The sequence below is a fragment of the Eumetopias jubatus genome, unplaced genomic scaffold (genome assembly GCF_037043125.1).
Source record: "Eumetopias jubatus isolate StellerSeaLion01/CBP00866 unplaced genomic scaffold, mEumJub1_p1.0 scaffold_16, whole genome shotgun sequence".
NCBI lineage: Eukaryota > Metazoa > Chordata > Mammalia > Carnivora > Otariidae > Eumetopias > Eumetopias jubatus.
The window spans coordinates 57,728,198-57,745,906 of record NW_028274822.1 but is presented as its reverse complement, the minus strand read 5'-3'; the positions used below and the strand labels follow the sequence as shown (position 1 = coordinate 57,745,906).

At 39.5% G+C, this 17,709-nt stretch overlaps 1 protein-coding gene across 1 annotated transcript in view; it reads right to left on the bottom strand.

Annotated features, from left to right (window-relative positions):
- The window catches only part of PTPRM (protein tyrosine phosphatase receptor type M), an 824,025-nt gene that overhangs the window by 618,589 nt on the left and 187,727 nt on the right, over nt 1-17,709 (bottom strand). Inside the window, exon 2 of the mRNA XM_028123955.2 lies at nt 2,604-2,726. Within this exon, the coding sequence (XP_027979756.1) occupies nt 2,604-2,726 (123 nt within the window). The remainder of the gene's footprint in view (nt 1-2,603; nt 2,727-17,709) is intronic.

Below are 17,709 nucleotides of genomic sequence, written 5' to 3'. Positions count from 1 at the left end.
CCTCATGGCTATATTGTCCAAACACACTGGAAACTCTGTTTTAAAATCCATACCATAGGATACCATATGCCAAGTTTCTAAGACGATATTTCCTAATTTCATTGATAATTTAACTTCTCACTGTAGGTGGATAGGTCAGCTGAGCACCAGTCCATACCCTTAATAACACAGGAGCTGTTGCTCTTAGGGCGCTGCTGGTCTGTGAGACACTTAATAATATAGGACTTAGATTGTTCACTAATTGTATTTTTGTAACTCTTTTCCCCAAGTACATAAGTTCCTACAGAGAAAGATTCATTCCTTACAAATCTTCACCCCTCCCCCAGTAATCAGCATCGCGATTAGCAAAGAGTAGGGCTCAAAGGAATTTTTTTAATGGCTAAAGTTTGTTTAATGAATAAGAGGAAAAAAATACCATATTATTGGCAGTTCTATGTTATGGCAGAAATTTAGTCTGATGGAAAAATTACCAATTTTCAGAAATCTCATCTGGACCGATGCCCGCCAACATCATTGGAGGAAAGAGGAACCAGACTGCCTAGTCTTGCCCCAGCTCCCTCCAGACCTGCTGACACCCAACCACCCACATACCCCCACAGTGACCTGCACCCTATTTGAGGGCCAGGGTTGAGGGCACACCTTTTGTAACTATCAGATGGAACTGAGAAACATGTTGGAAGATAAAACATTCAGAGACCTGAAGTTACAAAGGCCTGATATTAATCACCAAGTATTCCGTTAGTCAACAGAAGTAGAGTAAATTCAAACAAAATGTTTAAATGCCCCCACTTCATTCTTTCAAAGGCAGAGGAGCCTTCAAAGGCCAGATGCTTGCAAAGTTACTTCCCCTTTGTTTTTCATTTACCCAACTGATTGTCCCAGGATACAACCAGTCTTTGATCATTATTACCATTTTTGTAATGGCCTCTGCTAGGAACCCATCCTTTCTATAACTAGAACTTGGACAATTTGGTCTGAGATGCTATTTTGTGAAAACAGAAAGAAGGAAAGGACAAGACAGTGTCAAGAAATGATACCTCCGGAAGATAGGTCATCATGTGACAAAAACAGAACCAGTGAAGGCTGAAAAAGATACTGCAGTATTGGGGCTCCTTTGTCAAAGACAGTTTTTCCAAGACAGTCTTCAAACTAAAGGACCACAATAATTAAATCTACTAGCTAATGAGAAAAATTTCAACTTTTTTTTTTTTTAACACCAAATTAGAAGATAAGAAAAGCCTGAGTGCACTCTTGTGGCGAACTCTCCCAGGACTAACTCTGAGCACCCTCCCCACCATCATGGCTGCGGCCATCCCCAGCCTTTCTGGACACAGGCTGGATCCTCAAGAGAGAACAGGTGATGCCCTGAAGGCCTTCTGGGGTGAGGAGCCTATTTGGGGAAGGACAGCTCCACGTCAGGAGCCCGGCCATTCTCCCCTTCCCGCTCCCCGCTCACTGGCAAGCATGAAAGCAAGAGCTGGGGTTCGATGCAAGCACAAGTCGTATTCAAAAGCACACACATATAAGAAAAAAAGGGAGACAGAAAAGGAGAATGTCAGCTGAGGGGAAATAACTAATAGCTAGAAACGTCTGAAGTCCAGCAAAGCTGCAGTGCTAAAGAGCGTAGTCTTCCCTTCTTCGAGGTTGTAAGGAGATAAATGTGGGAAGGAGAGGGAAAGAACATGGTGGGCATCATAACTGTTAAAGCTTAGTGAAGAACAACATTAAACTCTACTTCCTACTTAAAAGAGATGACTTACTAAATGCAATTATTGCTACATTTGCGTGCATTAACGAAGAACTTTACAGTTACAAAAAAGTACAAATAAACGTGTTTTATCTAAAATCCAAATCAGAATAATGTTTTGCAGTGTGAATCCTGACTAGGGCACATTCTTACCCCGTTGTAACATGAATCAGCAAATCTAAACTCTTAGACTGCTGTCCAACACCACCACCTGCAAAGGGTGTCCATTAAAATGACCAAGTTCCAATGTGAATGTTTACTCGTCAACACCTTCCCACTCTTCCTTCAAAATAAGAAGTAGAATTCTTGCTGATGCTTAATGGAACAAATGTCTTTCACTCATCGGAAAATTTACTAAGCACTTCTCCAGAAAAAGAAGTATCCACATGTGTGCATCACCATTTTATCTTTGGTGCCAAGTGAGCCCCTGAGGCTGACAAGGTTTAAGTTATTCTCCAAGGTCTCCCATTTGTGACAGAGACTTTGTTATTTGGATTTCCCAGCTAGAGTTCCATTCACTAGACACATTTGGCAGAAGAGACATCCATCCATTTCCCATATCTGCTGCTTGGGAAAGGATCAACTGGGGAATGGCCCAGTAATCTAGCTCAGGTGTACCCAGAGATAAAGGAGGTAAACTTTAATTAGACTTTAAAAGAAGATACAAAGGTGAACTCTCTGTACTTTATAACCAGTCCTCTTAATTGTACTATTCTCACTAGTTAATCACTTTGGGCTGCCACTCTCAAAGACCAACACCCTCACTCATTCAGCCAATGCCCAGTGAATATTTACTGTGATTCAGACTCTTATGAAACCTTGATTTTAAAAAGAAAATTTAAAACTACATGCAAACCTGATGGCATCCATGGATCAGAAGTTGGTTTGGTCAAGGTGTTCACCTGCTCCCAGTTGAAATCATCATCTTCAGCTTGACTATATCCACAGGTGCTGTATGGCTCATCAAAAAGGCAACCACCTAAAATGTAAAAGAATGAAAAGTAATGTAAGCAATGACTAGACCTCTGGAATAAGCTATGATGATTACAGGTAACTGTAAACCTACTCAATACCACACTAAATTTGATTTGACCTTTGTGTCCAGGTACTATGGATCTTGACCCTATCGTACCCTAAATGCTAAGTGCTGACCAACCTGAGTCTTAACCATGCCTTGCATACTGCTATACTATACTGTTCCTCCAAAGAATCCAATGTGTGTATAATCCAAATGAAAGTAGACCTAAGCAAATTTATAATTCTTATTTGCAGATTTGCAGGAATCTGGAATCATTGATCTTGTGTTCAAAACTTTAATAGGCTTGCCCTAGGTACTCAACATGTTTTCAATAGAAAAACATAATTACGTTCTCTCTTAATTTTTTAAGAGAGAAATGCTTTCACCATAACACTGGCACAATGTCAGGGGGAAAAATGTAGTAGAGACCATGAACGTCGCTTGCAAAATATTTTTTCAAAGAATTATTCTAAATCTAAGATAAAAACAGGTTTCACTTAAATATTTTGGAGATTTGAGGTCTTAACATTAAAAGAGATTATAAATTTGCTTATAGTCCACACAATTTTTAAAGGCAAGAATAAATTCAAAACTAAACATGTGGTAAACATCTGCTTAATTTTGGTGCTAGAAATGAAGCTACTTAAAGAAACAAAGAATAAAAGAAGATGCAGTTTTACAAAGCCATTCAGCTGTTTCAGCATCCTGGGGCACATTGATGACTTTAAGTCCCACCCACATCCTCTTAAATGTCTCCAGTTACTTTGAATTATTATAGTATCACATCTTTTCACCAGTGTTTCACATTGTGAAAGGGAGTGATTATGTTGATCATATTATTATGAAAATTCTGATATCCATTATATAATGCTATTACTTATATTAATTAAAACTATTAATTATAAATACTTTCCAATGATGAGAATTAAGGGTTCTGGTCAAGAAAATACAAAAATAAGAATATTATTGCACTATGTCTGCAGTGTATGCCCTGGCAGCTAGAAGAAAAATAAAATAGCAATTGTTCAAACTCAGAGGTAAAGACAGATGTTAGAGGTTACCTGGGCCAACTTCCATCCAAATGCTTACATAAACTCTACAACCTTCTAGACAGGTAGACAGCTTTGAACAGGTGAGGCATTCAGAAAATTTAGAAATGCATCCCTACCTAGTAGACAATTCCCCCTTTAAAAAGGCCCAAACTCTGCTTCTTCAAATGTATACTCATTTATCTTAGCTCTACCCTATGAAGAAACAGTACAAAAAACTCAGCTCTCACACAGGAAAGCTGATTATTTAAAAGAGCTATCATGGTCTAAGTCTTCTGTTTTCTAGGAAAAACATGTTTTGCTGCCCCCAATTCCTCCTACTGGAAGGTTTTCTGATTTTCACTGCCCTGGTGGGTGTTCTCTGGATATCCCCCGTGACAATGGCCGGAGCCAGAATTCAATTGGCAACTTCTCTGGACCTCATGCTCTTTCATGGGAGACTGGTGGTCCATTCTGAGCTTCTGTGAGCCTGACGTCCCATATGTCTTTTTCAGACCACTGCCATTGGGCCGTTTCCCCTCTCTTGTAATAAGGGAAGTGACTTTCTGGATTTGAACTCAGGGCTGTACATGGATCCTTACTAAACCCCATCTCATTGTTTTCCATGCATTACTCCAGCCTGTTGAGAGCTTTCATAATCCTGTTTTTATCATTCAGGTGTTAGTTATCCTACCTAGACTTGGGTTATCTGCCAATTTGATAAGCATACATTCTATATCTGCCCCCAAACTGCTGATAAAAAAATGTCAAACAGGACAGAATTAAGGGAACTCAGATCATTTTAGAAGGTCTCTCCCAGCTTTCTAGCTCTGTCTAGAGCTAGGTTGTTAGCTCCAGGCATGATGGTGAAATTAGTGACCCTGGACACAGTCTTCTAACAGAACTGGTCAATTAAACATTCTACTGAGAACAGAAACTCATTACAAAGATACAGCACTAACTCAATATTTCACCTTGACCACAACTGGTAATTTATACTTCCTTCCTACTCAGCTTTAACAAGCTCAGAAACAAAGTGGATTTGTTTCGAAGCACATAATACTAACAACTTTCTAATTTGGGGTGAGAAATGTTAGAAGACTATGCAAACATCTATAGGAACTATTTTCCCTTGGTTGCAAACCCTAATTGTAGAAATGTAGAAAATACCTTCAATACTGGATGTAGAAAATACCTTCAATACTGGAAGACAGGCTCAAAGAGCAGTAGCACTAATATTCAGACAGAAAGAAACCACCATGAATTTTGACAAAAAAGGGCCCCCCTCAATGGAAACATAGATAGCACTTTGATGAAAGTCCTGCAGTGCAATCCTAAACAGTGAAAAATAGCTATAGGCGACCACCGCACAACTCAATGCTGCTTAGAGATCTGGTTTACAAAACAACCACTGGCCCTGAAGATATAACCAAACATAAATGCAAAGGCATGCATGGCTGACAGGAAACCCCAAAGGCTAACACAACGCTGGTATAAGGATACAATTTCCCATTATATAAAGCTGTTTTTACCACTCGAAAGGAAACATAAAACGTATGATACGGTTCTTTCTGGACCCATGTATGATTATCAAACCACTGGAAAATGGGAGAGACTATGAATTTCCCATCGCCCAAACATATATCCCCCTGCACACCAATTTTCAAAGCCATCACTGGCCTTCATCCAACAGATGTGAGACCCTAAAAATAGCAAAGGTGGTTTATTGAGCTAAAATGAGATGAAATTAACATGTTTACATCTCAATTAAAATAACCAATTAAAGAGAGAACAATTAAATTTTGGTTTGCAAGGCAGCTTTGTGCAGTAGCGAAGTGAACAGGGTCCAACATTTGGCACATCCCCATTCTGCCACTGCTAGCTTTGTGACTGTAGACAAACAGCTTTGGCTCTCTGAATCCTGGTTTCTCCAGCTATAAAATGGAGATAAAACATACCTCACATAGTGTTTCTGACGATTCAGTTAGATAAATGTAAAGTTAGTGTATGACGGTGTCAGCCATGTTCAACCAGGATCAGTTATTACTGGTTCTTAAATCCTTCTTACGACAATACCCTCATGGGTTCATTTCATTACAAACAGTTGGAATATGTAATTAGAAAATTTAAAAGTGTGTGTCACAAGAAGGTGAAGAGCCATGAGCACTGAGGCAGACACACTCCTGTGGGCTCCTCTATGGAGCAACTGTAGGAGCAAAGAACAGAGGGCTGCGAGGTTTCTTAAGTAAATGCTTTGGGGCCAATGAAGAATGTGACAAGGAAGCCAAGTCCCCTAAAACGCAGTAAAATGAAGCATTTCCAAAAATAAGCCTCCTTGATTTTCACAATAACACAGCTTTTGTACAGCAACATACGGGGATGTGGTCAGCAATACACTAGCCAAGGTTTCTCCCAAGTTGTCTTACTTGGACTGCTGCCCAAAAGCTCATGACTGGACTATATTCCTCCATCAAATCAAATTAAATGATTTCTCTTCTGTGGAGAGGAATCAGTACTAAACCAAAAGTCATGCACAAGATGGAGGAAAGGTGATGCAAGCCAGGTGGGATGGTCTGTCTCCATCATCCACATTCTTTCTCTCCCTCCTGCTGCCCCTCTAGCTCCCCTTCCCTCTACCCACTCACCGCCCCCTCCCCTCCCTCTCCCACACACACATACACGTACACACCAACACACATGTGCATGTGCCCTCATCAGACATTGGGAAAGACTTTTCCTCAGCAAATTTGAATACACCACACAACATGTGCTGGTTGAAGAGTGAGGTATTGTGCAAAAGGAAGTGTGTCCATGGATGTCAAATACTCAGGTAACTGACAACAATGATGATTTCTGTACAAGACTGATGACTTCGTGGCTTGCTCCAGGACATGCAGCGCAACACCATGACATGAACGCTAAATTAACAAAATCAAAGGAAAGTAAAAGTTCAAAAGCAAGGGAAGTAAAGCAAAGGAAAAAAGGAATAGAAGATTATACTAGGAATAGGCCTAGAACTCCACCATCACTGCCAAGTAATATGTCACTAGCCACATTTACCGGAAGTTAGCCACAAAGTTCACTTTAAGCTCTGCGGTAGCCAGTACGAAGAGAAAGATATCACTGATTACACAGTTCTCAGTATCTATGAGACTATGATATTAGTACCAAAACTAATAATGGGGGCTGGGGCGCCTGGGTGGCTCATTCATTAAGCGTCTGCCTTTGGCTCAGGTCATGATCCCAGGGTCCTGGGATCGAGCCCCGCATCGGGCTCCCTGCTCGGCGGGAAGCCTGCTTCTCCCTCTCCCCCCAACCCCCACTTGTGTTCCCTCTCTCGCTGTGTCTCTGTCAAATAAATAAAATCTTAAAAGAAAAAAAACCAATAATGGGGACTAAATGTGATAAGGGCTCACTTATTGAGGGTTCCTTTAATCCTCATACCAAACCTATAAGATAGATACTATGATCCTCGTTTCACAGATATAGAAACTGGAGCACAGAGGGCTGGTTATATAGCTCACACAGGTCTTACAGCTGGAAGACAGTGGAGCAGAGATTTGAACTCAGGTATCTCATCTTGAGAGCCTACATTCCTAACACTATGTGATAGTATCTCCCAAGCTGAAAACCCAAAACAAACTTGACTACTTTTAATCCTAAATACAGAGAGAACTGTCCTCCCTAGTAAGAAGCAAACAACATAAGTTAATGAAGAGTTCTCAAAAGAAACCACCATAATAAAATGGGTCTTAGGGTCTATTTAGTAACATGTTACGGGAGCATGTCCCCAAACTTTGATTCAGTAAACTTGATTTTGTGGGAGCTCAGTGCATTCTAGGATTAAAGCTATAATATTCTTTAAAATGGTTTTTATGAATATTCTTTCTCTCAAAAAAAAGTCTTAATGGGCTACCATGAGTTTGTGTACTTACTCCCCCACTAAAAATTGCAACTAGTCTGTGCTATGACTAACGTGTAGAGCCAGATGCTTTTTAGAAACCAGATGAAATGGCATCAGGCCTAATATATTTTTTTCACAAAAATTGCAGAGTTAAAAAAAAAAACAGGTGCATGAAAGCCTATAGATAGTGTAGGAATTCTGCTGAAAAGTAATTTTGGTTATAACTCTATCTTAGTCATCTCAGTACTCTCTAGAACTGGTATATTGTAGGCACCCAATCAATGCTTTTTAGAAAAATGGGTAATGAATTCCCCAAGTCTATGCAGAATTTGGCTGAAACAATTTTGGCTGGAAATGTTTAAAAGAAGTGTAATGTAGGGGACGCCTGGTTAGTTGGTTAAGCGTCTGCCTTCAGGCTCAGGTCATGATCCTGGGGTCCTGGGATAGAGCCGCACGTCAGGCTCCCTGCTCAGTAGGGAGTCTGCTTCTCTCTCTCCCTCCCCCCAACTTGTGCTCTCTCTCCCTCTCTCTTACTCATTCTCTCTAATAAATAAAAATCTTTAATTAAAAAAAGTGTAATGTAATACCCACTTGAACAATGAAAGAAATCTCAATATAGCCCCACAAAACACCCAGGCCATCCTTGTGTATTCCAAGATGAATAAGCTACAAATGTGACAAAATCAGTGAACATGTTCGTTTTTTATTATGGTTGAAAACTAAGCTGGTTAAATGTTAATTAAGTCTCCACAAATTATGGCTTTTGCTTTAGAAAAGTTGAACTCTTTTTTTTTTGGCAATAATTAGATAGCAAGGCTAGTTGTCTATAAAGGTCATTCTTGATTTATGAAAATAAAATACTGTTAATTTGCATATTGAAGGGAATTTATCTTTCTTCTTTCTTTGGCATAGCATAGAATTATTCAGTAGATGCAAGAATAGTATTATATCATTAAGATAGAAGCTGTAATGGAGAGGATGGTCCACTTTTTCCCCAAAGGAAACCTTGTAAGATCTTTCGCATGACTATTCTCAATCATACTGAAGCATCAGGCCTGAAGAGACAAAGGAAAACAAACTGACAAGGGTTAGAGCCCATTTAGAGTAGTATTTAATTTTATTTATTTTATTTTTATCTTATTATTGAAGTGTAATTAACATACAGTATATTAGTTTCAGGTGTACAATATAATGATTTAACAATTCTATACATTGTGACCCACATGGATCATGACATGTTGACCCAGCACACATACGTGCATATTTTACAAACCAAATTTATCTCTCCTGAGATATACTGATATTGTTTATCACTGTTCAATTTGGTTTTGGAAAAGCCTAGTCCAGATCCACTAAACTGACTTCAGGATCCTTCAAAAGTTGCTACCTGAAGTCTTTAAGGTTTGGGAATGAGAACCATTATCTGGGACTGTTTATATGTCCTGAAGTTACTAATCAACACTACTATGTGAGAACCCTACTAATGCAGGCAGAGGACAACCTGTGATCTAGAAAGTTCTCTGGCATTAACAGCCACCATTTTGTGGACATCGGCCATGCACCAGCCAGATTCTGCTGAAGGCAACATATAGGCATTATTTCACTTACTCTTTACAACCAGTATGAGACTTTCCTCTCAATTCAAAGAAACTGTTATATAACAAAACCATGCATATGTTTACATGTATTATTTGATCTTAAAAACCCTAAAGGCAAGCATTGATATCCTTTATGCCAGCTATCAATGCATTATGTCTCAGTCCTAAATTCACTTTTCCTTGCTTGCTCTGCAAAACTATATCCAAGTCCTCTAATTACATTTCCTGTCCCAGGGGGCAAGACAGTAAGCTTTAACAGTAGAGGGTTCTAGAGAGGCACTATGGGAGGAAGGGGTGGTCTCGTAAGTCTCCCTGGAAGGCTCCTCAGCCCACAGGGTTTCTCCAGACCCACAGTGCAGGAGCTTTCCCAGTGCCTGGCTTGATAGGTGCATGGTGGTGGGCAGCACCCCACAGAGCAGCTTATCCCAGCACCACCTGAGCAGTTTTGTAGCGGAGCGCCTCCCAGAGAGATACCACCCATGAATAGCTTCCCCTGCTACACTAAAGGACACATTTCCTCGGAGCTCCACCGGTGTGGTCCCACAGCAACTTTCTTGCCATCCCCCGAGCCCTGGATCTCAGCTCTAGAAGGATCTCCTCCTGGACCCCGATTTCTTCCCTAGAGCAGCGGCTGCTCCTCATATTTGCTATTCCTTTATTCTCAGAGCTCTCTTTACCTTGTGTTAGCCAATTTCCTGTATTCCAATCCACTGTTAAACTATTCTTTAAATGAAACTCTCCCTGTTCCAGTTACTGTGTGGTTTCTGTCTTCTGAGTAGAAATTCATCAACACATCCCTGTTTTTACAAATGGGAGTTTGGAGTGGTCAAATATCTTGTCCAAAGTCACAGAGAGTTAAATGTAGGGCTAGAAGTTCACCCAAGGTCTGAGTCCAAAGCTCATACTCTTTCCAGTCTGCACCTTTTTACCCTGAATGCACCTCTATAAAGTAAACAATGTGTAATATTTATATAATATAAATATTGTTGCATGAATCACATTGCAAATAAGCTCCTCAAAGTGCTGTTTCTAAGAAGCCTGTGGAGGACAATCAAATGTTAATTTCATAAACTTATAAGATACATACACGTTTGAACTGTTCTGCCTTTAACAGGTTAAATTGACTTACACACTCTAGCAATCAAGTTCATCTTGTTATAATTACAGTCCATTTAAAGTTATTTTGTGAAAAGACTGCAGTACTCCTTGAGGAGATTTCTGGAACATTTTTCTCATTTGTTCTAAATACAGAATGACCCCATTTAAGGCAGCCTTTACCAAATGCATAAAGTATTAAATAGGTCTCTCTACAGAGAGGGCAAATCGAAAACTAATGCTAAAGTACCTCACAAAGAAATTAATGTTATATGTTCTGTTTTCCTAAAATACATGTAATCTCAGGTGGTCTTATCCACTTATTTCAAATTAAAACTGTCAGATAGATGGCTATAAATTAATACATTTCAAACTATAAACAGAAAGTGAGCTATAATATACACAATTGTTTTAAGCATTAAAAAAACCCACACCAACATAGCAAAGCCACTGCTTTCTTCTTATAAATCAATCTCAGTGACATCTATGTTTAATTGCCTGCCAAACAATGCAAGTATATAAAGCCTTTTAAACTTTGAGTGCCCTGGTGATGGTTAGTGAATCAGACACTAAGCATGATAGAAATGCTCTTCTACATAATTGAATCTAGGAAGCAGTTTTTACACATCGCACAGGCATTTAAACACCTAATGCTATGCTCTATTATAAAAAGTGCTATTTGCCAATGGATATATTTTCTATAAGTCAAAAGAAATGAGTTGTCTTGTTCTTAAAGTTTCTATGGCTTATTATACTTATTGCTCACTTCATTTTATAACCATCTATTGATTCCTAATTTTAAAAAAGGCCTGATTGCAACAAACAGCAATGCATTTTTCTTATTGATCTTAAAATATTTTTTTTCCAATGGGTAACAGTGTCTTTTTTATTCCCAAATATTGTACAGATGCATCCAAATCATTAGGGACCTGCCCCAGTTTTCTGTTCACAAATAAGTACCTTCTAGAATTGCTACAGGATTTAATTAAACCACTCCTACAAACTCCCTATAAATTTGAGTCTACCTGAATCTAACACTGGTCCTCTTATTGTCCACACCAATATTGAAAACTACAGTGTGAAAAACAGTTGTCTGCATCCCTCATAGCAACAGGAATAAAAAAGGAAAACAAAATGATAGACTGTCTCCAAGAACTGTCTAGGGGAGAAGATGGTAAAATCTAGATGAGCATTTATCACTTCATCTTCAGAGTTGCCTGGGTCCTGGCTCCCACCCTGGAGCAGCGGTTCTAAAAGTGGATCCCTGGACCAGCAGTACCACCTGGGATCTTGTTAGAAATGCAAATTCTCAGGCCCCGCCCCCAACCTCCTAAATGAGAAACTCTGGGGTGGGGTCTTGTATTTTAACAAGCCAGACCTCCAGGTGATTCTGGTACCTACTAATGTATGAAAACCACTGTTCCAGACCGACCTATTTAACCAGACTCTTCTGGGAGCAGCCCTGGGAATCTGTGCTTTTAAAAAAATTCCCAGAATAATCTAATCATTGACCCGATTTTAGAAAAGTGCTCCAGATCAGTGGCTTTAAACATTTTTAAGAAGGTATTATTTTTTTAAAAAGGCACATTTTAAAAAGGCACAATCATCCTATGTTTACTTATTTACAAACTATATAATGCAATTATAGACACACACAGCTGACCTTTTCAAGCACAAACTACAAACTAAATATAAATTGAAGTTCAAATATTTTCTTCCATGAACAAAGGGATTGTACTATACACCTCAAAGGGTGTGGAGATAGCCTTTTGGAGATCACTGCTCTAAATAAGTCCTTTTAGTCATAAATATCTCTCAGGTGAATAAGGGCAACAGAATAACATTGCTTGATCAAAGTGTTGAATTCCATGCTCTAATTTCATGCTAAGAAACCCCCAATCCGTCATTTTTCTCCTAACTGGAACTGCTCAACAAGAGCAGATATCCTAGGTAGAAAATGATCCTGGTTGTTGGTCAGAGAAACCCAGGAAATTAATAAAAAAACAGAATTTCATTTTATGCCCATTAGTGCTCCTACCAGTTTAGTGTGATTTACAAATCCATCTCTTGATGATTTTATTAGCACCAAATCATTATCTGGGAAAGCCGATAAAATAAACTCCTGAATTCACCAGTATGCAGTACAGCCAAGCCATGTTATTCAGCTAAAACAGGCGGCCAATTATTTATTTTCACTGGATACTGATTAACCTAAACTCCACTAAATGTATTTTCCTCAATGAACATTTTTTTTCTACACATCACGCTCATTGGGTAGAATCAAATTACAAGGAAAAAGTAAATATAATTTCCTATATCCTCTTGGTAAAACATTCATTCCAATTTCCTATCATTAGGTGTGTAATTATTCTAACACAAAAATTGGTAACTTGTAAGACTGACTCTATTTAATTGGAATCTGAGACCCAGGATACATTAAGTCCTGGATCTGTCAACTACCTATTCTGTCTTAGGACAACTCACAGACTGTGTCTTGCTCTCTGTATGAAAAGGGGAGATGCAAGGCTCACATCACAGGACGAATTAATGTACATGATTTCAAGGATGAAAATGGCGGGGATTATAAAATAGAAGTCTTCCATTTAGTTCAAGAGCGTAAGGCTCATATGGCCCAATGAGCTGGAAGTGAGAAACAGGAACTGTTGGCCTCCACCCCACCCATCAGCCACTATTCCTTTATCTCTTGTGCCTTTCTTAAAGTGCACATCACAATGGGTTCGGTATAATTCTCGCATCCAAAGATGTACAATTTTTTCTTTATCCAACATGGGTCCAAAATACAAGTCTCCTACCAATATGGTGCTCAAATGAGGAAAGAGCCTCTATTCCAGTGCCAACGGTCAGGGAGTGGCTCTGTTGGGCTTACTGAGAAACAGTACACTGGTCTTCAACTCAGAAGTTCCCTAAAGGATTTTTGGGGGGCAATTCTGACCTTAGACAAAACCCTGAGGATATATGTCCTACAGAAGATATGACTCTTTTGTATTATTTATTACCTATCTCCTAGGGCAATGGTGTAGGTTGAACTTGGTGGGGTATGTGAAAGCATACTCACTGTTACAAGATGATGAACATCAAAGAAAGCCATATCCATGTTTGGTGCATGCTATCTGAAACATGAAATTAAAGTGACAGACACCTCTTTGTGGTTACTGTCTATGGCGGCTGCTGGCACCACAAACCAGAGGCTCAAGCCAAAAACCTATGGGTCAACCACCTCTCTGCCTAACACCTTACCCCCGAAACACCTTCTCACATGTTTTTCCTGCCATTCCCACTACTCCCACCATAACGAAACTTGAGTTTCAGCTCATGTCCCTACTGACCTTGACCCATAATATCTAGACTTTGCCCTGTACAGTATATGCTATACATGACCAGCAAGCTGACCTTTTATGAAACACACAACTAAAAATGGTCTCTCCTTACTTACAACTATTCATGGGCCCCTCACTGCCCATGGAATAATATTCAAATGTCATCATATGACATATGAGGTTTTCTCGATTTGAACCTTGTCAACTTTATCTTCATTTCTTGCCACCATTTCCTGTAACAGTAAACCCCAGTAATTTCTGACTATTTGTAGATTCACTCCAAGGACCGTGTTACCCACATGCCACATGTTTGCACACACCATCCCTGCACCCACCCCGAGTCTGTTCATTGTTCAAATGCCAGCTCAGATGCTACCTCTCCTGCGTACCCATTTCTGATTCCTCTTCACAGATAAAATCAATCCCTCCTTCCTATGTACCATCACTGCAAAATATATAGGTGTCCTTATCATCCCATATAGCAAAATGATTGTGGGCATGTTTGTCTTCTCACACTGCATCCTGAGCTCCATGGGTCTAGACAATGCTTTACCTCTGTATCCTCAGTCCTAGAGAGGTGCCTGTTACTCATTAAATACCTGCTGGATTTAATGGAATTTTGTTAAGTTTTCTATAACAAAGGTAAGCACAAAAACCATTTACTGTTCTACTTTATTAGAAAGGAACACTGAAGGAAAAAAATACTAATGGATTCGATTCACTCAATACTCTGACTATACCAGGAGAAGAAGAAATCCTGATTCTAGAGTTCTTTCTTGCCTTTTTGATCTGATTCGGGGCATCTCCTTCTCTCCCTCTTCCCTCCTTCCCTGTCTGCCCAATTCCTCTCAAATGTGGACCCATGTGCCAGGCACAGGAAGGGAGGAAGGGAGAGGGGGTTTGAAGAAATACACAGAGAACAAAAAAGAAATCCTTGTCCTCAGGGAAGGCAATGGGGGAGAGGGGGTTCAGGAAGTTGTTATAAAGGGGAAATGATGAAAAATGCTGTAGGAGTCAAGAAAAAGACCCAAAACTCATCCTGAAGGCCTCCTGTCCCTAAATGGTCCAGATAAAAAGAAAACAGAGTGTCAGCAACTAGATGTGAGAATCTAAAATATCCATGGCCTGTTATTCTAAGAATCTGCATAATAAGGCTGTTATTTGGCAGACCTCAGCATAAGTCAACCAAAAGCATACGGATTTTCAGTGTATCACACTGGAACTCTGGTTTAATGCCTCCATCAGTTGTTTTGATTTTATGTTTTAAACATAAAAAGAATGCTAATGATTACATGTTATATATCTTTCACCTTCATGAAATGTAAAAGTAGTGAATAAGGAAGTAATATCAAACTTCAATTTGTGGGCCATAAAGAAAATAAACTTGGAAGTAAAATAGTTCACTGTATAAATTTTTAAACTAGGAAGCTATATTCTCTAAGCGAAGAACAATACGTACATAATGTAAGAAGAGCTGTGAATCAGCTTTCCTTCCAGTCATTGCACATGAACAATTAGTTGCTAAAATATGGGGAACTAAGAACATGAACCTTTCTCAAGGTCGACACAACTGAAGTGTCTTTTTTTTTTTTTTATAAATGAGTATATACTCAATATTCTATGTCCCTTTTTAGCAGGTACTATTTTGCCACTGGCTAAAGAGAATGAGTAGTCTAAGGGAACAACCCTGGATGAGGAAGCCGGAAGTCTGGGTCCTGGTCCTGCCCCTGCCTGCATGTGGCTTTGGGCAAGGCAACCAGCTGGCCATGTGGAGATACAGCGGCCAGCATGTAGATGAACCATCAAAAAGACCTGAGGTGAGCCTCAAGCCTATCCATTTAGAAGCTCTCCTCACATACTCATTTGTAAAAGCATCTACCTTCTAGAATAATGTAAGAATTAAACTTTGTATATGTGTGTGTATTCACAGACACACATTTATATTATCTATTTGCCTACCTACCGAACTTTCCATTCCCCTACTCCACTTCCCTTCTGTCTAGTAAATAGGTAAATGTTGCTCCCTTTCCTTTCTGCTCCTCAGTGTCTGATCTATATAAAATAGTGTAGATAAATTAAGTCACGGTTCTTTCAGTGTGACGCTCAGAACCCTTGGGCTCCCTTAGATTGTGAAGGTGAGCCTACTGCAGGCCTTCCTAAACCCTGCTTCAACCTCATATATTCAACATTCATTTAAATATTGGTGTTTCATGGGCAATAAAAGAAGTAAGTGTACCATAAAAAGTTAACATTTAACAATATTTGATAACTTCAGATCTAGATGATGTCTAAGGTAAGATTTCCATCCTAAGATTATACATTCTATGATTTTTCTCTCTCTTCTCATAATTGCAAGACTTCTTTATCAGGAACACGACGGAGGTGAAAATCTGTCGGTGTGTATCCAGGTGTATGGTTAGGAGGGGTCTGATTGTAATATAAAAACTAAGAAAAATAATGTTAAATAATACAAGCAAAAAGGACAGCAGAGCTCAACTGTAAAGAAAGAAGGTTAAGGCAGAGGTGGTGAAGAGGTAAAAAGATATGAATATCCATGTGATGGCTGGCCAGGTTCCTGCCCTAGGAAAGCAGAGAACACAAATTCACAGGACTGAGCATCCACTATTCTCCAATCTGTGTGGGCTGGAACTGATTTGGGGTGACGATCGCCATCCCATTCAACCTCAAAATGATCCACACCCTATTTGCCAAAAGGATTTGAGAATATCTCATATAAGTTCAGCAGAACTCTTCTCAACCTGCCCCACTCCTTAGCAGCTGCTTACTCATGTCTAAAAGTATCTGAATCAGTTTATGTTTTTCACCACAAGAAAGAGGCTCAAAATCTAAAACTCAAACACTATGAAAAGGGATTCATATGACCAGTCCTGTAATCACATCTACTCCAGTAAAAATATTTATTTAGACCATATTTAGGGCCATGCGAACAATCCACACATACAAATAACCAGATGTTAGATATTTCTTATTTTGATAGAGATCACGTAAGGGTATTTAAACACAGGAAGGGCGCCTGGGTGGCTCAGATGGTTAAGCGTCTGCCTTCGGCTCAGGTCATGATCCCAGGGTCCTGGGATCGAGTCCCGCATCGGGCTCCCTGCTCCTTGGGAGCCTGCTTCTCCCTCTGCTTCTCTCTCTCTCTCTCTCTCTCTCCCTCTCTCTCTCTCCTCCTCTGTCTCTCATGAATAAATAAATAAAATCTTTAAAAAAAATAAACAGGAAAAGTTGATGGGCAGCAGGTTCAAAAAAAGATAATATCAAATTCAGTGACTTCATAATATATCTGGGATGAGTTCTATTTGCTTAAGAACCTACTCATTAGGATAATTACAAAGCCAAGAGAATAGAGAACTCTGCTTCTCTGGAAGATTTTTAAATTTATTATTATTTTTTTAATATGGCTGGCTTGTTATAAGCCATGGTCACTGCGATTAATCAAAGTGTCACTATATAGTTGTTTTGAAGCATCAATTTTATACTTGATTAAACATGGCCTGGATCTGTCTTTCTTATGGGATCCTCTTTCAGTTAGCTTATCATTGGCCCTTGGCCATATTGGACACTTACCTACTGGGTACCCCATGAATTGAGAATAAACCCTTGTGGATCAATATAATAGTGACCGGACTTAAGAAATAGTAACCCTTCATGGGGGCAGAAATTTGCCTAGAGGAAACTTCACAGGCCAACTTTATTTCTCTAATATTTAAGCCAATGATCAAATGTGGACTCTGGGACCCAAGCCCCATTGCTAAGAACAAGCTAAGGTTACTAGCGAATTGCCTAGCCTCAGCAATCCCTGGGAAACACATCTCTGATCAGAGCCTCCTGCCAGAGTTACTGTGTCCCCATTTACAGTACTGATTTTGCCAGGGTAAAACATATGCCAACTTTACCACTGGTTTAGGAAAAAATGAGGGAGTGGGTACCACTTTTCAGCAGCACACCTGACACAAAAGT